At 38.2% G+C, this 23,075-nt stretch overlaps 2 protein-coding genes across 5 annotated transcripts in view; one reads left to right on the top strand and one right to left on the bottom strand.

Annotated features, from left to right (window-relative positions):
• Positions 1 to 15,477, top strand: part of LOC136850783 (uncharacterized) — a 293,749-nt gene extending 278,272 nt beyond the window's left edge. For all 4 annotated transcript variants that reach the window (XM_067124732.1, XM_067124733.1, XM_067124734.1 and 1 more), the window contains one exon: positions 10,790 to 15,477. The gene's annotated coding sequence lies outside the window, so the exon portion shown is untranslated. The remainder of the gene's footprint in view (positions 1 to 10,789) is intronic.
• On the bottom strand, positions 775 to 2,416 carry LOC136850474 (caldesmon-like). The gene is made up of 3 exons (XM_067124048.1): positions 2,407 to 2,416; positions 2,256 to 2,325; positions 775 to 2,071 (listed from the first exon to the last, which is right to left on the bottom strand). Exons 1-3 carry the CDS (start codon positions 2,414 to 2,416, stop codon positions 775 to 777), a joined length of 1,377 nt encoding a protein of 458 aa, XP_066980149.1.
• Positions 15,478 to 23,075: the final 7,598 nt, after the last annotated feature.

Raw genomic sequence — 23,075 nt, 5'->3', positions numbered from 1 at the left:
TAAAAGCTGTAGGAAGGCTGGTCTGGGTAACCAAACATTTCCTGCAGAAAGGCCGGTCTGGTTAACATTTTCTGCAGAAGGGCTGGTTTGGGTCAGTTTCTTAGATGCATGGAAGTCCTCCAGTACAGGAGGCCTGCAACCTTCTCCTACATCGTCTGGAAATCGAGGCCAAGTCTTACAGTGAGGCTGTAGTAGTAATTTTTAACAGCTTTTTTTGGAGGTGAGGATTGGGTCAGCTCAAGGCTTTGGTTGCTGCTGCTCTTTTCTCTTGAATATTCTCTTTCAGATGCTCCTCTCTTTCAGCGTTTTCTTATGCTGCTCTCTTTTTGAAGCAGCTTTCTATAGTCGCGTTCTCTTTTGGAAGCTGCTATATTGTGGATGCTGTTATCGGCTGGTGCAAGTGTTGCTTTTTCGGATTCACTCTTTGAATTGCTGCTCCTTTTGGGCTGCAGCTCTTTGGCCTCAGGCTGCTGCTCTCCTTCTGGGCTTTGCTCTTTTCGGGTTCTCAGGTTGTTGCTCTCTTTACAGGCCATTGCTCTTTTTAGGTTTTAAGGTTGCTGCTCTCTTTCCGGGATACCGCTCACTTCTCAGGCCACTGCTCTTATTGGGTTGCTGCTCTTGCTGGGTAGCTCTTCTTGGGTTGATGCTCTTGCTGAATTGCTGCTCTCTTGGTGGGTGCTCTCCCTCTCTTGGTGGGTGCTGCCTTTCCAATGCTGCTTTCTCTTATTCGGTGCTCTCTTTCCAGTGCTGTTCTCTTTTGGTCGGTGGTCTTTCCTACGCTGCTATTTTAGTTGGTGCTCTCTTTCCAGTGCTGCTTTCTCTTGGTCGGTGCTCTCTTTCCAGTGCTGCTCTCTCTTGGTCGGTGCTCTCTTTCCAGTGCTGCGCTCTCTTGGTCGGTGCTCTCTTTCCAGTGCTGCGCTCTCTTGGTCTTCCAGGGGTGCTTTCTCTTTTCCAGTGCTGCAATGCTGCTTTCTCTTGGTCGGTGCTCTTTCCTCTCTTTCCAGTGCTCCGCTTTCTCTTGGTCAGTGCTCTCTTTGGTCTTTCCAATGGTCTCTTGGTCAGTGCTCTCTTTCCAGTGCTTTGCGCTCTCTTTTTTCGTTGTGCTCTCTTTCCAATGCTGCAATGCTGCTTTCTCTTGGTCGGTGCTCTCTTTCCAATGCTGCTTTCTCTTGGTCGGTGCTCTCTTTCCAATGCTGCTTTCTCTTGGTCGGTGCTCTCTTTCCAATGCTGCTTTCTCTTGGTTGGTGCTCTCTTTCCAATGTTACTCTCACTTGGTCGGTGCTCTCTTTCCAGTGCTGCTTTCTCTTGGTCGGTGCTCTCTTTGCCTTTCTCTTTCAGCTCTCTTTCCAATGCTGCTTTCTCTTGGTCGGTGCAATGCTGCTTTCTCTTGGTCGGTGGCCTCTTTCCAATGCTGCTTTCTCTTGGTCGGTGCTCTCTTTCCAGTTCTCTCTTTCCAATGCTGCTTTCTCTTGGTTGGTCTGGTGCTCTCTTTCCAGTGCTCGGTGCTCTCTTTCCAGTGCTGCTTTGTTCGGTGCTCTTTTGGTCGGTGCTCTCTTTCCAGTGCTGCACTACTTTCTCTTTGGTCGGTGCTTTCTCTTCGTCGGTGCTCTTCCAGTGCTTTCCGCTGCACTCTTGGTCGGCTCTTTCCTCTGCTTTCTCTTGGTCGGTGTTCTCTCTTTCCAGTGCTGCTCTCTTTAGGTCGGTGCGCTCTTGCTCTTTAGTCGGTGCTCTCTTTCCTCTCTTGGTCGGTGCTCTCTCTTTCCAGTGCTGCGCTCTTTTGGTCGGGGTGCTCTCTTCCCAGTGCTGCGCTGCTCCCTTGGTCGCTGTCTCTGCTGCTTCCAGTGCTTCCCAGTGCTGCTTTCTCTTGGTCAGTGCTCTTTCTCTTGGTCGGTGCTCTCTTTCCAGTGCTGCGCTCTCTTGGTCGGTGCTCTCTTTCCAGTGCTGCTCTCTTGGTCGGTGCTCTCTTTCCAATTCTGCTCTCGTATCTAATTCTGCTCTCGCTTGGTCGGTGCCCTCTTTCCAATGCTGCTTTCTCTTGATCGATGCTCTCTTTCCAGTGCTGCTCTCTCTCCTAAGGTGATCTCTTTCCTAAGGTGAGCTCTTTCCTATGCTGCTCTTTTAGTCTGAACTCTTTCCTATGCGGTTTGTTTAGTCGTTGCTCTCTTTCCACAGCTGCTCTCTTTTGGTCGGACCTCTTTCAGATGCTGGTCTTTTGATCGGTGCTGTTCTTACTACTCTTTCATTATATCTGTTACCTGCTCTTCTTCTGCTGCTGCTGCTGCTGCTGCTGCTGCTCTTCCTCCCTATTTAGATCTTGGACTGGGGCTGGTTTTTAGGCCCCCTGTACTCTTAATTTAGTGGTTGCGTTTCTACTGCTTTTTCCTTTGCTCTCTCTATAATTGCTACTCTTCCCCATGTTGTCGATCCCAGCTAAGATTTGTTGAGGCGGTCAACAATAATGTTTAATTCTCACTCTTCCGTAACATTGGCTACCTTCCGTTTTATTCTCCTCGATTTCATTATCCTTCTCTTTCGTTCCTAGCCTCTCATTCTCCCCTCATATCCGTTACAGCGCGTTACAGAAAGCTGCTCAAGTTCTGAAATGTTAAAAAGGATTAGTTCTTCGTTGTGTGAAATATTTCATGTAATAGTAAAACCAATGTGTATTTTTTTTATCTACACCTACAGTACATTTATGATACTCTACCTCTTATGATTAAAGATATGATTAAAGAATGAGTTAACTTTGAGTTAACTTTGATGTATCTTATCTAGTAGGAACATTTTCTTCAGTTTTTGTCGGTTCTGTGGAAAGCGAACCTTAAAACAGGCTGAAAATATTCAAGAGATTATTGTGGCTGTTACATAGATGCATAGTACAGATCTGATGACAGTCAGCATACTTACATGTAAATATACACAAAAATTATCATCATTCAGAAGATGAACCCTTATTCTTAAAGAACAAGCCTACAAGTGTCATTGACTTGAAACTAAGTTTCTAAAGAACATGGTGTTCATTTAAAAGTATATATATATATATATATACAGTGTGTGTGTGTGTGTGTAGATATATAACCTTTTATCTGTACAAAGGCTGTTTTACAGTTACTCACTGACAAAGAAAGATCATTTATTGGTGGTCTCCTAATATTCAAACAATAAAAAAGAAGACGGGAACCTTATCATTTGCGATGCCATATGTGGAAGCTCAAGGCGAGAAGGTAATCACAACAAAAGCTGTCAAGAATTTTACGAACCAAGCAATACCCTTTGAAATGAATGCAGTCAAGATAATATTGAAACAATTTATGAAGGACTTTGTGCCATTTAGAGAGGAGGAGGAGGAGGAGGAGGAGGAGGAGGAGGAGGAGGAGGAGGAGGAGGAGGAGGAGGAGGAGGAGGTGGTGCTATGGTTAGCTCATCGCTCCAGGGTGGAACTTATGAGTGTGTGTGTGGTTGTGAGCGAGATTAGTCCTTGAGAAATGGCTTCCAGGAGTAGCAGAGGGAGAGGGAGGAGGAAGGTTGAGGGATTTTGAGGAGGAGGACAGGAGTAGTAGGAGGGAAGAAACTGACAAGACCTTGAACAGGACAACTGGACGACCAACCAAGGGGCGTCAGTCTTAAAAGTTCACTTTCACCAATTTATTGTCCTGGTTTTTTTTTTTATTTGCTGCTGGACCTGTGGAGAGAGAGAGAGAGAGAGAGAGAGAGAGAGAGAGAGAGAGAGAGAGAGAGAGAGGAATAAGGATAGGGTGTTGGGGTTGGTCCACCACGTTTGGGGAAATAGGAGACGAAGTGTTGGGGAATGGGGCGAGGGGGAGGGGGGAAGAGAGAAAGAGAAGATTGAGGGAGAAAAAAAAAAGAGTAAGGGAGAAGTAAGGGGAGGGGCAAGAGATCACGCGAAACGAGACAACGACCCCTGGTTCTCTCTCTCTCTCTCTCTCTCTCTCTCTCTCTCTCTCTCTCTCTCTCTCTCTCTCTCTCTAGTAGTATTATAGTAGTGCCTTTTTCGTGCATTGTCCTGCAGTAGGGTCGACTACAAGTAATAACGGCCACTGGTTTTTGCTTTTACTAAACTCTCTCTCCCCCTCTCTCTCTCTTAGTGTCGTAGTAGTGGATTTTTCGTGCATTGTCCTGCATTGGGGTCGACTACAGTATTAAACTGCCTTCAGATGTTCCCACGTATTACCAATTCGCACGAAGATTAAAAAGGCTTAGTGTGGGCTCTTTCTTTTAAAACCTGTTCATGTGAGTCATTATCTGTTTAATAATTATTACTTTTAATAGCTGTAAATCGTTGAATTTGGCTGCTAACGCTTCATATTTCTCAGTTTATCTTGAGTAACAATATGGTTTTATAACTGCACTGTGCAATGTTATATCCATTTTACTCCCCTGAAAAAAAAAAAAGGTTTAATCTTTGTCTGTCACACGTCTCTGAAAGTTTTATCCTATCTACCACTTTATTCTATCTTGGCAACGTATCGCTTAAATAGCAGTGCACTTATTTAATTCTCAAGAAACATCTCTTCTTTACAAGGGGTTCATTCAGTAGTTAATATATTAGCGAGTATGGCAGCAGGCGTTTTTTTTGGTTTGTTTCTCTGTAGAGATACCTCTTGTCAGGGTAACTAAGCTGAATGGTGAAAAAATATGAAATTAATGTCACTAAATTCCTCTTGTTTTATCCAGTTAACACTTCCCCTATTCTCATCCTATTATTATTGCTTTATCAAAGTGTAGTATTATTGTCATAGTGTCTTATTGTTTAATTAATTGATCATAAATTTGCAGTACGTTAATAAAATTTACTTGAACAGTGTTGCAGCAGAAGTAATTAAAATGTATAAATATCTTAATTGGTCCTAAATTTGCAATGAGCTAATAACATTTACTTTAAGTGGAGCAGAAGTAATAAAAATAATTTTAATGCCTTATCTTTAGTTAATTGATCATAAATTTGCAATGCGCTAATAACATTTACTTGAACAAAGTGTTGCAGGAGGAGTAATGAATCCGATACATCATAAACGTGAACACGCTTTCTTGTGCATTACAGCGTTTCTCAACCCTTATAATAACCGGCCTCAAGCTTATTGTACGGTAACGCCTAGGTTTGAACCGGTTTTGAAATGGGGTTACTATGCTTATACCAAACCTTTTATGGGAAGACAATATTCAAAAGAATGATTAAATCTTACCCCCGTCTCTAGTTCCTTCTGAAAAAAAAAAAATATTCTGAATGGTTACCAGGTTTAGAAAACAAATTTTTGATCGTATCGGTCAAATTATACGGAAGTCCACCTATTTTCAAAGGAAGTTGAATTGTACAAATAATGCATTATGATAGGACTCTAAATCCGAAATATTATTTATGCATTTTGACAGGTTTCTTCAAGAAATTTATGCATATCTGTTAGGTACAGGTGACCTTGTTTTCCATGTTCAATTGATAATGGACATTATTATATTACAGAACAATTTTTCCTAGCTTCTCTATGACCAGTGACTATGTCACTTTCTAAATAAAAACCGCTATATTTCTATGCATGTTTCAGCATTTTTTTTTATATATGCATAGAAATTAATACGAACGTCAAACTACCTTGAAAAACAAAGTTAGTTTCATAGTTTACCTAATATATATCTCTTAAATTATTTGTTTTATTGGCATTTAGTTAGATTTTAGTGTGTGACCCACTAGTGACTCAATCATATCTAAATAAAAACCATATATTTCTATGATTCTTTTTATGGTCATATAGAAATTAGCATGAACGCCAAGCTACCTTGAAAATGCTAAGGTAGTTTCATATTTTAATACCAAATATCTAATACCTCTGTTTATCTATCTAATATATCTGTTGATCTAATATGTAATATAGCATAAACGCCAAGCTACCTTGAAAATGCAAAGTTTCATACTTTAATACCAAATATCTAATACCTCTGTTTATCTAATATCTAATATATCTGTTTATCTGATATGTAATATATCACGTAAATTATTTTTTTATTTGTATTAAGTTCAACTGATTTTATTTTGTTACGAATGCCGTGTCCATATTCAAACAAGATCACAACAGTTTCGACAACATGCAGTACATGGTCCAAGTTCCTGTCCCGTGTTGCCTATCCTGTGCATACAAATGACTTAGTCTATAGGAGTCCTTCAACCTGCCTCGAGTCCTTTGTGTAATCTGCTATAGGAAAGGATCCTGTACTTTGAGAGTATCCTTCGAGTTCCTTCCTTTCTTTTTACGTACTTCCTGTCATGGGGTCTCAGTGATTCGAGCTGCTGTCTTTGTTGGTTTGGCTGGCTCTCTCTCTCTCGCTCTCTCTCTCTCTCTCTCTCTCTCTCTCTCTCTCTCTCTCTCTCTCTCTCTCTCTCTCTCTCTCTCTTTTACCCTCCTCCAAATGTATCCTGACTCACTAACCTTGGAAAAAGGAATGAAAAGTGAAAAGGGGAACAAGTCTTCATTTGACTGTTATAACCCAGTACTGTGAACTGCAAAGTGGGCTATTTGCGTTTTTATGTCCGCAGCAATCACACAATGTTCCCATACAAAGGAAGCGTGCTAGACTGCTTGAATTCCTGTTAGTCAGTCTCTCTCTCTCTCTCTCTCTCTCTCTCTCTCTCTCTCTCTCTCTCTCTCTCTCTCTCTCTCTCTCTCTCTCTCTCTCTCTCTCTCTCTCTCTCTCTCTCTCTCTCTCTCTCTCTCTCTCTCTCTCTTTGTCAATAAATAAATAGTCTGAAATTCAACGCACATGAACAGAACAATGCTAGCATCCATTAAAAGGCTCAAAAAGTGGACAAACTTCAGGCAATAAAGATAACCAATACAAAAATTGACCAACGCTACGCCCTGTCAAGTTCGAATGGGATGGTAACCCAAGTTTGAATGATAAGGACATCCCCCCCCCTCCCCATATACCTAATACTTGTCCCACCCCCGCCAACTTTTTTTTTTTTCTCGATCAATAGGTGTGTGTATGCCAGGTGTGTTTCTGAGTGCAGTGGCAATTGGTATGGGAAACGGCTGTGTTATGGCCTTATGGGGCGATTGCTTTTATCGATTTCGTGTTTATTCGCTTGTTCAGATATGTGTGTTCGTTCTGTCTTGTGTGTTTATAACTAGAATTTACCTGAAATTAAGTTACGCAAAATATATAGATATACAGTTTTTTTTCGATTAATTGAAAAATATATAGTGTTTTTAGATTAATTGAAAAACTAAATATTTTATTAGTTTTTTAGATTAATTGAAAAATATATAAATTTTTAGATTCATTGAAAAATTAATATATAAATCTATAGTTTTTTTAGATTAATTGAAAGTTTAATAAGTCTCATAGGTAATATTGTTTAATTAAAAAAAATTAGAAAAAACTTTTAAATGCTTAAAAAAACTGAAAAAATCTCTTAATATGCTTAAAGATCAAATCATTATAAAGTTTAAAGTCTGCAAAAAAAAAAAAAAAAAAACATTTCTAGGACAAATAAAACCTGAAAAATTTATGAACAGGCTTTTTAAGTAAAAAATTTGTGAAGAATTTTTTTCTAATAATCATATCATCTGTGAGAAAATTCTGTAGCTACTTTTGAAAATTTACAGTCTGACTATTTTTGGATTCTGAAAATTTACAGTCTGCATCTACAGTATTTTTGGATTCTGAAAAGCCTAGCCAGTTTTGGCCAGCCTTGTGCGTATTTCTTTTATTAAAGGACCTTCAGAATCTAGTGACAGGAAAAGTATAATTACTAATAGCCAGTATTTAAAACAAAAGTTACCAATATTTAAAATAAAACTTTACTGCTCTGCAACGTCACTATATACCAGCCTATATACAGATATATATTTAAAGTTATCTGTAAACATCTGCAAACACACTATGAGAGAGAGAGAGAGAGAGAGAGAGAGAGAGAGAGAGAGAGAGAGAGAGAGAGAGAGAGAGAGAGAAAATAAATGATAGCAGGAATGTGGAAGACCAAGAAGAGACATCGATAAAATTGGAATGCGGCAAATGAAGATTAAAAGATCAGAGAGAGAGAGAGAGAGAGAGAGAGAGAGAGAGAGAGAGAGAGAGAGAGAGAGAGAGAGAGAGAGATGATAGCAGGAATGTGAAAGACGAAGTACAGATGATAAAAAATCGACCACAGAATAGGAAGACGAAAGGACTGGAGAGAGAGAGAGAGAGAGAGAGAGAGAGAGAGAGAGAGAGAGAGAGAGAGAGAGAGAGAGAGAGAGAGAGAGAGAGTTTAAAACCCCCACAAATGTTGCAGGAGAAAGGAAGTGGCGATTCCTGCCTGCCGACTTCCACCTGCCACTTTTAACCAAGCCCTGCCCTCAAACTTCCTAACCTCATCCGTGGAAAATATCCCAGGGGTTTGCTGTTGAACGAAGTAACGTTGCAGTACAGAGACTTTATAAAGATTGCACAGTATTACGTGGGGTTCTGTATTCAAAAAAGTATTATCGTCCTTTGGGTTACTTGATTCATAATTATCAATGTTTTCGGCGGGCTTAACAAAAATATTGATATATTGAGTTTTGAATCCTCCCCCTCCCCAGCAAAAATATCCTATGGGGTTATTTATAAAAAAAAAAATTAGTGCTGTACATTTGAAAACAATTAAAGATTGGTAATATCCCGTAGAGTTCATTCGAGAAGTGTTAATGCTATACAAATACATCACTACTATCCCAGATGATGTATATTAAGCAAAATATTAACTTTCGCAAGCATAAAAAGATTTCAATATGAAATTTATCAACTATTACTGAAGTACATTAAAAGCTTCACGTAATTAATAGTTGTATGAACAAATATGAAATTAATCAACTATTACTGAAGTACATTAAACGCTTCAGGTAGTTAATAGTTGTATGAACAAATATGAACAGTTTTACATTTTCCAGTGAAGCTGCGCTCCAAGTTACAGACAATGCTAAAATGACAGAGTAACAGAGTAAAAGTAATTTTACCCAAGTAAATACATTTTTTTAACCATTGTAACGTGAGCAAAAGACAGAGTTACAGAGGAAAAGTAATTTTACCCAAGTAAATACATTTTTTTAACCATTGTAATGAACGAGATATAAAAAGTCAAAGCCTTCAGGTAATGGAAAGTCGATATTGTATAAGCCAAGGAAACAGCGAGTGAAGTGCGTATGGCATTGACGCTGTTTGCCAGCCAGCGGCAGTTTAGCAATACCGCGAAACTCGCCGTTAGAGTGACGGTTAGTTTAACCCGATAATATTGATTATCCTGTCGCATAAATCCAAGATCCCCCCCTCCTTCCCTCCCCTACCCCTTCCTTTCTCTGTTCATCTATACTGACAGGCATTGGTTGGTGGGACCGTCTGACTTAACAGGCCCAGTGGATTGGTAAGGACATACGAGACCCTAGAGAGAGAGAGAGAGAGAGAGAGAGAGAGAGAGAGAGAGAGAGAGAGAGAGAATCAGCATTAGGCGCAGACCGGCTGCAGTATACTAACATTTCTCTAGTTAGCTGTAATACATTTGTGCTGCTATACATTTTCAGTTATAAACTTACATTATCAAGGTAAATCACTTTTACGATATGTTGTGTTACGGAAGCATTATGGGACCGTATTTTCACTGTATATTGGTGGACTTTATAATAATTTCTGCGAATTCAGTTACATTGTTGCTGTAAGGCAAGGCAAAATTATTGTATTCTCATGGAAAAGCCATGTTAGACTACGCTACAAGGTAGTCATACATTGAGTATATACAGTACATTGCATCGAGCAATTTCTAAATTTTATTCTTTTATGATGGAGGACTGAAAATTTTATTGAAATATTCATCAAAGTTTACCCTTATTCATCTGTGTTGCTTAGCCTTTCTGCTTGCAATTGCTTTTGTGCTTTGAGTAATCTCATACATTTTATTTCACTATGGACGACTGCCAAGCTTGTTCAAATATTCACCAGGTTTTACCATTATTATTCTCTCAATGGCTCGCCATTCTGCTTGCAATTGCTTTTGAGCTTTTAAGTCCCCCACTGCGGATGTACCTTTTTGTGGTTATTTGTTTTGTGTTGGGGGTGGGGGTCCCAGCATTGAAGCACTCTTATACTCCGGAGCTATTTCATTCTGCCATTTCATACTGTGAATGAATTCTATTTATCTCAGCCCCATCACGGAGGTTACAGGTTGATTGCTTTGCAACCTTTTGCTTGCCCTCTTGCTTTGATTTACTGCAGCGTTGTCTGTCAAAAGATGTAAGAGAGCAGTTGTTCTTGTATTTATGGAATGTCTGGGTTCTGGGACAAATTGGATGTAATGCGAACGATTTGTAGTGGTTTTTAATTTTTCAGTTGTGGTGTGACGACCTATACTGGAAATGGTGTACATTAAGGGGTACAGTTCTTTTTACTTATATATTTTTAAACTATTTTTACTCACTTCTTAAACTGATATCTATTTGTTAATTATACTTTTTTACAACTGTCTATAGGTAAGACTTAGCCTTAGGAAATTGACGTGAAATGATGCTCTAGTTAGTATGGAAGTCAACCTGTTTATGCAAAAATTGCAAAAACTGCCCATTCACTTTGCTTACAGTTTGTATTTTAATTTGTGTACCAATTTAACGTTAGCGTGAATTTAGAGTTTTTTCAATATGCAAGTTGCATTTTCATGTAAAAACTGCCCAGTCAGTTTACTTGAAAATCTGTCTTGTTAAATTGTGTACCATTATCTAATCTACAACCCTAACCTATCAGTTACTAACCTACTTCCGTTTTCTTCCAGAGTAACCCTGCGCGTAGAAAACGGACCTGCAATTCCAAGTGGCCATAGAAGTCTGTCTTTCGAAGAAATTGACAAAACTAGAAATCCCACTCAGCTTTCGTTACAGCTGCATCCAATTCCACCATTACAGTTCCACCATTACAAGACTTGGATAAGGACGAAATAACAGCGGAGGAAATTTATAAGTTAACGCAATGTGCAAAACATATAGACGTTCCTAGTGTAAGGTTTCAGAAAGTAAGAAAAAATTCCAGACTCAAATTATATATACTCAGTTGTAATCACCTATAGTACTCTGTGTGAGCAATATAATAATAGTGTTCGTTGTAAGCACCCACTTTTGTTAATCACTGTTAAAATGTTAATTGTAAGTGAAAGTCATTAAAGTTAATTTGTTAATTTAAAAAAGAATTTATGCAATTTTTTTTAGGTAAATTTATGAGAGAATGCTGCCAACTCTCAGTTCTCTTTTATGTGCGAAAGAGAATTTTTGTAACAAAAAGGGAAAAGTTTCATATGGGGGATGATTTGTAAGAGAGAACTCGATAAATTCACAAAAATGTCCTGTGAAAATAAATGAAACTAGAAAAAATATGTAATAAAATGGCCTTATATACGGTAGATAATTTTCGTTTGAGGTACGAGGACTCTCAGATTCTTGTGGGGAAAAACCTATGGCCAGGATAGGTGAAAACTTTTGAAAATAAGGCTTTAAATAAATCCTCAAATGGAAAAAGCATGGATTAGAGGCTGTAATTATCTTACCACTATGGTGCAGATAGTAAGAGAAGTAATTTATTTAAGATTTGCTTCATAACTTAAGGAAAAAACTATCGAGCTCATTCAGTACCGGTGCCAACCTATATAATCCCATTTTATTTTTATCGTAGTCATTCCTAAATTTCAGCCAATGCTTTTCGAAGTAGAACAGATTCTCGCCTTGTAGGAAAACAGCACAGAACTCCAATAAGTAAACAGCTGTTTGCGAACGAGAGGAAAACACGCTTCCTCTCTTAATGGATTTTTGCCTCTCTTCTCTCAGCCCTAGATGCTAGATCAGAAAGCCTTTGTTAGCTAGAACCTATCTAGAACCAATCTAGAACCCCATCACCATTAACGAATACCAGTTGTACCTGTAGGCATAGATTACTGGGGGCGATATACGAATTTCTTTCGAATGGAAGGGAAGCAGGTTTCTCCCATTAAGAGATTCACAAATGTTTATCCCTCACGCGAGAACTTGGCTTGTCTGCCCTCAGATACAGGTCCCATAATTGATAGACGTCCAATCTAATCCTGAATCCTAATCCCAAATCCTACAGCACGGAATAGGTACACACTTCGTGAAATTTGTGAAAAATGTAGTTATTTTAATTTCAAATCAGTATCCTCATTTTTCCATACTACGTACCTCTCTCGCCTTGCTAGTTTTGGTAGTTGGCCAAGGACAGCTATTCTAAGATATCTTCCATTTATATTTAAAAAAAAGTGACTGAAATTTGTACCTAACACGATGCTCAATTGGGGTGAATGGTGATTGCAAGTAATAGAAAAAAATTATCATCAGGCAACAATACTTTTACGATTTCAGTTTATACTGCAGTTTTTACTTGAAACGCAAGGGTCATAAAAATAATTTCGAAACCATGAATAATGAGTTAGTGGAAATTACAATTGCGAATATATTAAAACTGCGTTCTAAATATTTCGCTTTACGTGAAAATTTCACCAAAATTATTTTCACATTCACGAATTTATGTACAGTAAGTGGCCTGCGTTTCATTATTGTGATGTAGCATAGCAAAAAAGCACCTCTGAATAAATTTGACTAGCACTGACCTGTCGAGATTTAACCCTAGGAAAACTAGTGACCTGTTTCTATCCAGTCTTGGGGAATTGAAGACCCGTTCCTCTAGCTGTTTCATCTCTTGAGTCATAGTCTAAAACTGGGTGACAGGTCTTAGTTTCAGGTCCCATTATACAAAGTTAAATTTACCTTACGATAATCTAAGTATCTTGGCACTGTTTTTGATTATGGCGGTTATGCCAATGCTAAAGGCAGTAGTAATGTTTATATGCTAATTTAGCAATTGGCTAGCAATTTAACTGTTAAATTAGAGTTTTGTTAAAAAAAAAACATTATTCCCTCCCCACGGCCATTGGAATAAAATTGCACGAGAACAGGGTTTAGGTTAAAATCTTATGATAATTTCTCCCAAGAAAAAAAAAAAGCCACTGTCATAAGTCATGTTTTTTTTTTTATTTGTATATTAGAAAGATCTTTAAAATGAAACCATGTGATTATGATGATAATGATATGTTTTTTATTTGTATATTAGCAAGATCTTTAAAGTGAACCCACGTGATTATATGGATGATATGATTTTGCTTGTGATATTTTAGAGAAATAGAAAGGAAAGAGTAAGAAGTAGATTTTGGCGTAGATCCTTTTTCTGTTTCATCAGTAGTGCGAAACAGACGTTAAGGAAAAGTAGATGAGAAAAGTAGATGAAGAACTCAAAGATATGTTAAAAGGTTATTTAGATAAGTGTTAAAACTTGTATTCATTTCAACTGCTGATTGATAAGTGAAATGTACGCGTGTGTTTGTGTGTGTGTGTGTGTGTGTGTTAAGGGTGTAAATATTATATATATATAAAGTGCTTGTGTGTAACCCAGTTTGCATTCTCGTGAACCAGTTTTTTAGTTTTTCCCTTCCTTTCACGATCAGTATTGCATTTTTATTTTAGCGTCTTGTAATCACTTGTGGGCTCTTAAAATATTCAATTTAGCATTTTTTGGGGTAAGCAAATATCTATATTTTTCACTCTCGCTTTATTAATTAATTAAGTCCAGTTTCCCCCCCAATGATAATTTATTCCAAAATATGCATTAATCATATCTTGGTGGTGGTGGTGGGTTTTTTTTTTAGGTGACCTTGGCTAAAGCCAAGGGTTCCTTACAGAGTGGTTTGGTTATAAGGGCTAAAGGTTGCTTTGTTGTTGCTGGGTAAATCCATGTTTCAGATATTATAGTTATTTGAAAAAAAAATTGTTTTCTGACCACTTTTGATTTTGGCAAAAACTGAAAATATGGGCTTTACACAATGGTATTTCGTCAGTAGATTCTGGATTTTACTTCAATTTAATGAAGTTGAATTCATATTCTCTATATATTTTCAAAATCTGCTCAAAGGAGTCACTCCGCGAGTCACAATATTTTGTTAAATTATGATTACTTTAAACGATAAAATAACTGAAGTTATGGATAACAAATACTCGATAAACAATCATTACCCAAAGACTGCGCAGCGACATGGCTTCAGAATTGATTAGGTGCCTAATCATATTTATATATAAACAATCTCTACTTGCTTGCTTGATTAGATTTTTTTTTTTTTGCAACAGAACACGAGCTTTGAAAACTCTTGGATAACTTTGAATGGTTGTTGATGGTAGTAAGCAGTTAATTGCATTGTTCTGGAGAGCCCCTTTTGGTTGTTAGACGAAAATCTCATCAGCCCAATTGCTATTGGCTGTTGACTATTATATATATAGAGTGTTGCCATATTGCATTCCATACATTTGTCTCTCCTTCCTTTTTTTTTTCTTTCACGTACACTTTAAGCATACTAGTATATAAGCAAGAACAGCAGTGAGCTATACGTACAGACTGATCTAACTTATACCCTTTTCCATTATCAACATAACTTCATTTACAACTTCATATTAATTTACTCTCATTCTGCCAACACCTCATATGCTACCTAACTTCATTCAACTTCGTTTTGAAGTCTTAAAAAAAGTCTTTCAAGGTTCATTTGCGTTCACTTATCTCGTACTCACATTACTTTTTACAAGTCATTCACGTTCAGTTTGTGTGAAAAATACCTTTGCAGTCACACATGAAAAACTCTTTGCTTGTGTTGTGATTGAGGGGTTGGGGGGCAGTTTAGCCCTCCTGATTCTCACAAGTGATTTTTTTGAATGGGGGACTGCATTTCTCTGTTTCCGGAACATTTAAGTGTCTACTCCAACTCCTTTTGTAAATCCATAAAGCTCAATAATTAGTTGAGCCACGCTCTCAGGTTCAACATGGGCTCAGCTTCAATTAGTTAAGTAATGATGATGTGCGTGTCTCATTTAAGAATAAATTAGTGTTCTGGTATGTGTGAGTGTCATTTGATTAGGTTGTTCTGAATAGTTTCTTTTTCCTTTGGGAAAGAAAAAAAAAACAGTGATGGTTTAAAAAGGTAACGTTGATTACCTGTAATGTCATTCTCTGCGTCGTCAAGAGATTAATGACTTCTGAATGACTACAGTCTTGCATCAGTCTTCTGTATTAAATAACCATCACTTGACTAACTGACCAACCTACTGAAAATGCAACATACAGCGAGTGTGTGTTTTTGTGTTTGTGTGTGTTTTTCCCCCACAAGTTTGTTTTTTGGATATAAAAAAAACATATGCATGTTGAATGTCCATGTCAAAAGGATTTGTTTCACAATCCTCTCTACGTTTTACTCGATTCTATTAATCTTAATTCTTAAAATGATGGAAATATTAAAAAAAATATTCCACTTATTTTAATTTTTTGCTTAAATGCTAAGGTGATTTCATTAAGTCAGTCAAGTAGGCCATATTGTGTAAATATTGTAAAAGTTATTTAATAAAATATTGCTGAATTAAAGTGATTTTGTTTCAATTCTTCATTCCCATGAAAAGGTGCTTGGTAAAAGAAATATTCAACAAGATATGGTATTTACCATGAATATAATATAAAAGGTAACAAATATTTGCTAAGGAACCCACCCAAATATGTGGTTACCATGAAAATAATTATTAAAGGTAACAAATATTTGCTAAGGAACACCCAAATATGTGTTTAAAATGGAAAGCAAGATATAATGATTGTAACAAAATCAACAAACAGACTGTAAATAATTAAAAAACCCCAAGAATTAAAATAGTGAATCCCAACCAGAGCTCAAGAGGCGTTACCACTTTGAAAGCTCATTACTTCAAAGGTGCTCTACCAGCAAGTCTGAAAAGCTTCAGATTTTAGTGCCAATATGAAGGACACCCCAACCCCTCACAGCAAGAAGCTATATAGGTAATAATTCACTATTACAACAATGAAATGAAGGTAGTAGAGCTTAGAAACTCTCCGGGGGACATTAACTAACCAATAACCATGAGAAACTATAGGATTATCAGACTTTCAATCAACCCAGATCCTCTGTCATACTTCAAGGTCTAGAAGGTGAATTTTAGCAAAAATCCTACGCAGGGCCAAAATCCCAAAGTTACAGCCATGATGAGTGGTGAAACAAGCTCCGTGAAATGTTCAGGAAACACCTATTGCCCCGATTCGGTCATTTTGAATCTTCTGCAATTAAGTACGAATATTTCAAAAACTAACAGCACAGACGAACTTTTATAATGACCAATAGGACACACCAAATTCAAATTATCATTCCAATGCAGTAAGTTACGAAAAGCTTGGAATAAGTCTCTTCGTCCATATACTAAAGGGGAGGGATAACTCCTAAAATTCACCAATCTTGTCCCACTGGGCCACTATGCAAATGTGCTCAATAGCTTCCCTTATTCGTCTTGGAAATGTTCAAGAATGGTTTGAATTTGTACCTCTCCTAATATGTTAAATATGCACTGCCTTTTCTCTAATTCATAATAACAAAGAAAGGTCTGAAAACCTATTTGGTGAACCCACAAAAAATTCACAAAGAACAATGTTTTTAAAACCCATTTTTTCCTTCTTATTGGAACCAGAATATTAGACCTAGTTCCTTTGCTCTAAAGAGCATCACATGAAATTTGTTATAGCATCCCCGAAGTAGCAAAAACGGTCAAATTCCCTTCTTAAGGGCACACCAGAAGTGCTTAGAAGAATCTGCAATGAGTAAAAGTGCCCAAATTCCCCAAAATTTAAGATGGTCAAAAGACTTCTTTTCATCTCGCATGAAAAATTTCGATTTAGACTCGTGTCCTGTTCCAACGAGTGTGAAAATACTTGAAATACTGCTGTAAGATAGAAAATTAAAACAAAACACTCATCCCTGTTATAACACAAAAATCACGCATTTTACGTTCACACTCACTCAATCACCGCTGAATTCACTGTCCGTTGCATCACAATTCAAACTGCTTCACTTAAGGCTGGACATAAACTTTCATGAACTTATTTCGAAGCTGAAAACAGAGGTAATATTGTGTAATGAAAGAAATCTAGAAAGATACGCTATTAATGTCCTTATAACTAGCATAGCTATTATTCCCTCAACAGATACGATTGCCAGATGCTTACTGAGGTGCTCAGAAAACACTGCATCATAAATAAGTAAATAAACTTAAGAGAAACTCTGTCGAACAACTTATTTCAGCTAAGCCAGGCTATACATTATTCTTATTGTTAAAAGAAACCGCATTTGAATGATGGATGCAAAAACCGTATGAATTTTATTACTCGTCGAAAAAGCAATTACATTTTATTGCAGGTTTAAAATGTTTCAATCGCTTACCAAAATGAAATATCTCGAAAGCTTGAGATTTTACTATAGTTACCCTTGATAATAATTTTATCGTTTTCTGTAAATGTAGCCTGCAGCTGAGAAAATGGTAAACAATTCTATCCTGTTTCAGTGCCGCATTTCAAATTGCCTGAAAAAACGATGAAATTTCTCGGTAGACACCTCAAAATTCAAATTCATTTTCATGTTAATAAATATAAGATATCAGGGTCAGAATACATTTTACTTTAAGTTACGCTAGATTCAGGAGGCCTATGGGTTAGGTTAGATTCAAGATTTAGGAGGCCTACAAGTACGTTAGAGTCAAGGTTTGTAAAGTCACCAATTCGGCACCAGGATAGTGTTTCGGCGGCGCCATTAATTAAGTCTCCGCTGAGCTTGTTTTCTTTGGTGACTTCCCGTTTTCTTCAAGCTAAATTAGTCACGCCTAAAACGTGCCAGGTCACGCATTTTTATCATTTTTACTTTATGGTATTTATACGAATGTCACACATTGTGTATCACATGTTTCTCCATTCACAGGCATCAAGACTGTATCTATATTGTGTCTCTGTATGTTTATTGTAATTCGTACTTGTTCACTGTATATTATTATTTATTTTTCGACCTCAGGTCACAGTCAATTCCATTGTCTCACGGCCCGGCGTCAGCCGCAATATCAGGATCTGCCAGCAGTAACCTTTACCTGCTCGTTTCTTTGACATTTTACAGTGGTGACCCCAGGTATCCCAGGAGCGGACTCACACGGCAACTCAGTCTTTTATCCAAAAACGGATGTTTAAACAGTGCTTGAGCCAGGTTCAGGCGTTCCCCATGCACTAGCGGATCCAAATGTTACGCCAGGTATCTTTCCAGTAAGGGGTCAGGAGCGAGCATGGACGCGTTATCCTCCTTCATGCAGGATGACCAGGTTTACCTACCTCCCATCGCACAAGTTCGCCGCCAGATTCCACTTATCCGAAGTTGCCGGGCACCCAAGCTGCCGCCGTTTACGCAGGGCAACCCATCGAGATGGCTGCGCAGGGTTCAGAACGCTCACAGAAATCCTACAGGCCGACACAGTGCTTAGGATGTACAACAAATTCAGTATACGCCAGTTCCTCCTCCGGCTTGCTCTCGCCCATCGGATGCCGTGATTATCGACCTTGCTAATAACCCACGCCACGACCTCCATCCAAGAGATTTGGGGCATGGTCGAGAGTTACGCCAGGAGATAAAGACGTGGAAATTTTCTTCGCCAATTCAGAGCAACCACCTTCGTGCCGCCACAGCTGTCATCCGCCACCCACGGACTAACTTACAGGGGACCCTTCCGTGCTGGAGCAACAGCAGCAAGGCGTTCGGCTGGCACTTCCAGGCAGGGACGACTGGGTTTCCATGAGACCGGCTAAAGCCCGCCTTCCTGTCGGAGAGTCCCCGGCAGCGCCGCAGCACCCCTTCCGCCCATACGCACTCCAGCATTCAGGGCGCGCCGCCCCAGGAACGTGGGACCGCCAAAAAGCAGCCTCACAGGCAGGAGGCCCTCAGTTATCTCAGGAGTTACGGCACCTTCAGCGTCCCACCAGGTACAGGGAGATTCATTTGTAAAGATTCGGCACCAGGATAGTGTTTCGGCGGCGCCATTAATTAAGTCTCCGCTGAGCTTGTTTTCTTTGGTGACTTCCCGTTTTCTTCAAGCTAAATTAGTCAGCCTAAAATGCCAGGTCACGCATTTTATCATTTTTACTTTTATGGTATTTATACGAATGTCACACATTGTGTATCATGTTTCTCCATTCACAGGCATCAAGACTGTATCTATATTGTGTCTCTGTATGTTTCGTATTGTAATTCGTACTTGTTCACTGTATATTATTATTTATTGTTTCGACCTCAGGTCACAGTCAATTCCATTGTCTCTCACGGCCCGGCGTCAGTCGGCCGCAATATAAGCCGCCTGGATCTGTAATAAACCAGCAGTAACCTTTACCTGCTCGTTTCTTTGACACTTACAGGTTCAGGAGGCCTATAAGTTACGTTAGATTCAGGAGGCCTATAAGTTACGCCAGATTCAGGATGCCTATACGCCAGGTTCAGGATGCCTATAAGTTACGCCAGGTTCAGGATGCCTACAAGTTACGCCAGGTTCAGGATGCCTACAAGTTACGCCAGGTTCAGGATGCCTATAAGTTACGCCAGATTCAGGATGCCTACAAGTTACGCCAGATTCAGGATGCCTACAAGTTACGCCAGGTTCAGGATGCCTACAAGTTACGCCAGGTTCAGGATGCCTACAAGTTACGCCAGGTTCAGGATGCCTACAAGTTACGCCAGGTTCAGGATGCCTACAAGTTACGCCAGGTTCAGGATGCCTAACAAGTTACGCCAGGTTCAGGATGCCTACAAGTTACGCCAGGTTCAGGATGCCTATAAGTTACGCCAGATTCAGGATGCCTACAAGTTACGCCAGATTCAGGATGCCTCAAGTTACGCCAGATTCAGGATGCCTACAAGTTACGCCAGATTCAGGATGCCTACAAGTTACGCCAGATTCAGGATGCCTACAAGTTACGCCAGATTCAGGATGCCTACAAGTTACGCCAGATTCCTAGGTCTACTGTATACGTTACGCTAGATCCAGAGTTCTGTAAGTTACGCTAGATTCATATCCCTATTCCTATACGTCACGTCAGATTCAGATTCCTATAAGTTACGTTAGAATCTTGTCATTAAACCTATATACTATTCTTAATAGGCCCTACTATCACATCTGGCGACTTAAAAAATTAATTCTACACTTGCTATGCTGTATAGCGCAGATGCTTACCAAAATTCTAAGCATCATTAATTCTCCATAGTTATGGACATAGAAAGTGTTCTTGGCCCAGGGTTTAATGACTTAGCACAAGCATATTTACGACAAATATTGCACAATTAATAAGATTTGTCTTATGCGGGACAATGTTTTCAGCATTCATAAACTCTCTGCTATTAATTGATAAATGGTACATATATTCTGCAGTGAAAATTCCTTAACGACAACGAGATATTTCTAGCAATAATCACTTCTTCGACAAGACAAAGGCTTTATGACAGTCCTAATGATAATCGATACTTCTACAATGAAGATCCTGCATGGATCACTTTTATTGCGCAATGTAACGTTTTAAGGTTTAGATTTAATTAAAAATGTTAAGATAGAAATGTGAACGTAACACCTCAGGTAAAGCAGTCTGCACTGAAGCCTGCCTCTCTCTCTCTCTCTCTCTCTCTCTCTCTCTCTCTCTCTCTCTCTCTCTCTCTCTCTCTCTCTCTCTCTCTCTCTCTCTCTCTCTCAGCAGCAATAGCAATTACTCTAATGAAAACAAAGAACCACAATTTAACTCAATGAACAACCGTAGCAACAACAGCTGCAACAACTCATAAGCAGCAAATAACTTTCCAGCAACACTTACAACAGCAGCAAGTACAGTATACTTTGCTCAAACTACAACAGAAGAATTTAAGTTGTACAACACTTACGTAACTTAATCTATGAAGAAATAAGGTAACCCTGTCATCGTCAATCTTTCACAGCCAGCAAATATAAAATATGAATCATGCCTGAACTGAGACCAAGCTTTCGAGCTGGAAACAGCACAAGGAACAATACCTAGTTCCACTCTACGGTTATTCCAATTTCCGTTTTTATCAATATAAAATTGTTTATGCGCATGTGGAACCCTTGATATAAAATGAATTCATTGGAATGTATACTAGTTAAAAGCATCGATTATGTGCAAGTGAAACCCTTGATATAAAATTATTCCATTGTGATATACTCGTATACTAGTTGAAGGTAACGGAAGAAGCACTTGCAACCCTAAACACAAAAAAATAAGTGGTATAACTATTTTTTGTTAAGGGGGGGGGGCGGCGGTGGTGAAAAATACAGCTTTGACCATGGAAACCAACATAGAATTACAAAGCTCTACAATGAAATTGCGGTCCTAGTTTGTCTCAGAATCCTGAAAACAGGAGAAATAATAACCTCTATTATGAAGAATTGCTGACTAATTAACCGTAGGCTGTACTTCCGAACAACGGTAATTCTCCGAACAACTGCTAATTTCAAGTCATTCCAAAACTACTGTTAATTTCAAATCATTCCAAAAGTTTGTTCTTTATAAGTGACAAGAGACATTCAGGCAATCTTTGTTGAATTAATTATAGCAAATCTTGACACTTAAGCTCTTAAAATAAAGATAAAATGACATGACAGTCCCCTAACGCTCACTGGCAAGGACATCGATAGTTAACCACCTTAACTTTGAAATGTTTAAACTATTTCGCTCGTTCTGGTTCCAAGTTTATCCAAAATCTGCATTCGTATGTTTAGCATCCAAGTGTAATACGATTTAATGCTTGCAGTGTATGCACCACTTTCAGTCAGTTACAGCAGACACCAAAAACTGATCAAAATATACGTTGAACAAAATATTGAATTAACTATAAGCAAACTACTTCCACAGTTAACTCGAAGTCTTGAACGCACCAGACTGCCATATAACATTACCATCGAATAATAAGACGTATTCCTACTCAGTACATAAACGTAAGTCCCATCCACTAACAAATAACAAAAACAAACCACAAGGGGATTAAACAAGTACTTACCCACCTCCACGAAAACTTCTTCGAATACTCGCTGTCGAATCTTCCTTTTGACGTCTTGGACGAATAAAATCATATTCACAACAAATAAAACAGTAATTAATGTCCGAATGACAAACTGGAGAAGAAGAAATCCAGGTCCGGCAACGAAGAAAGTCAGGGAATTGTATGAATTTGACTGGACCCGGCAGCCGAGGTCAATTTTGATCCTAACTTGAAGTTGGGCAAAACTAAACCTTACGTAGTTCCGATTTAGGGGCTAAAATGCCATGTCACAAAGAGATGCTTCAACAGCCGTAACGAGCAAACACATCGTAATACGCAAACAATCTCCTTTGTAGTTTGCAGTAGAATTTTTGTTGCAAGCAACTAAAGTATAATGAGTTTGGTATGTTTGTACATATAATTATTTTCCTATGATATCAACATCACGGCAAGAAAAAAAGGAATGATTTAACAAGCCATTAATGAGTTTGGTACGTTTGTACATGCGATGGTATTGTTATAATGTCAATATCATACGAAAAAAGGAATGATTTTAAAACACACTAATGAGTTTGGTGTTTCTACGTATAATTGTATTGCCATGACATTAACATCACACCAAAATAATAAAAGAAGGGATGATTTAAAAACACACTGAAAAGAAAAAATTTATTACAAACGAAGAGACAGTGATAGAGGTCAAGCGATATAAAGTATGAATTCGAAACAGAATGCAACTTGTACTATACAATGAAAAATAAATGTTAAAAACTGTAAAATAAAGTTAGGCTTTGTAGTAGCTAAACCTAAGAAGAAAAGGAGAGACAAAAGAAAAAAAGATAAAAAAAATAACGATGATGATGAAGAAAACAAGGAACAGAATATTACAAGTAATAGAAAATTATTCGTCTAATTTTTCAAATTTAATACATTATTTCATCCATATTTTCTAAGGTATTCCTTTACATGGGAACATGTACAAATATGCTGAAATTCTTAAGAAATCCAGCTTTATGAGTTTATATAAACCTAATTTTTTTTTTACATTAACTAACTCAAATGCGTCCTTTAAAAAGGACACACGGACCAATGGTTGAACATTTTTTTATAAAATGCTAAA

The sequence above is a fragment of the Macrobrachium rosenbergii genome, chromosome 22, assembly GCF_040412425.1.
Source record: "Macrobrachium rosenbergii isolate ZJJX-2024 chromosome 22, ASM4041242v1, whole genome shotgun sequence".
In the NCBI taxonomy this organism is placed as follows: Eukaryota; Metazoa; Arthropoda; class Malacostraca; order Decapoda; family Palaemonidae; genus Macrobrachium; species Macrobrachium rosenbergii.
This window is presented reverse-complemented; position numbering and strand designations above follow the sequence as displayed.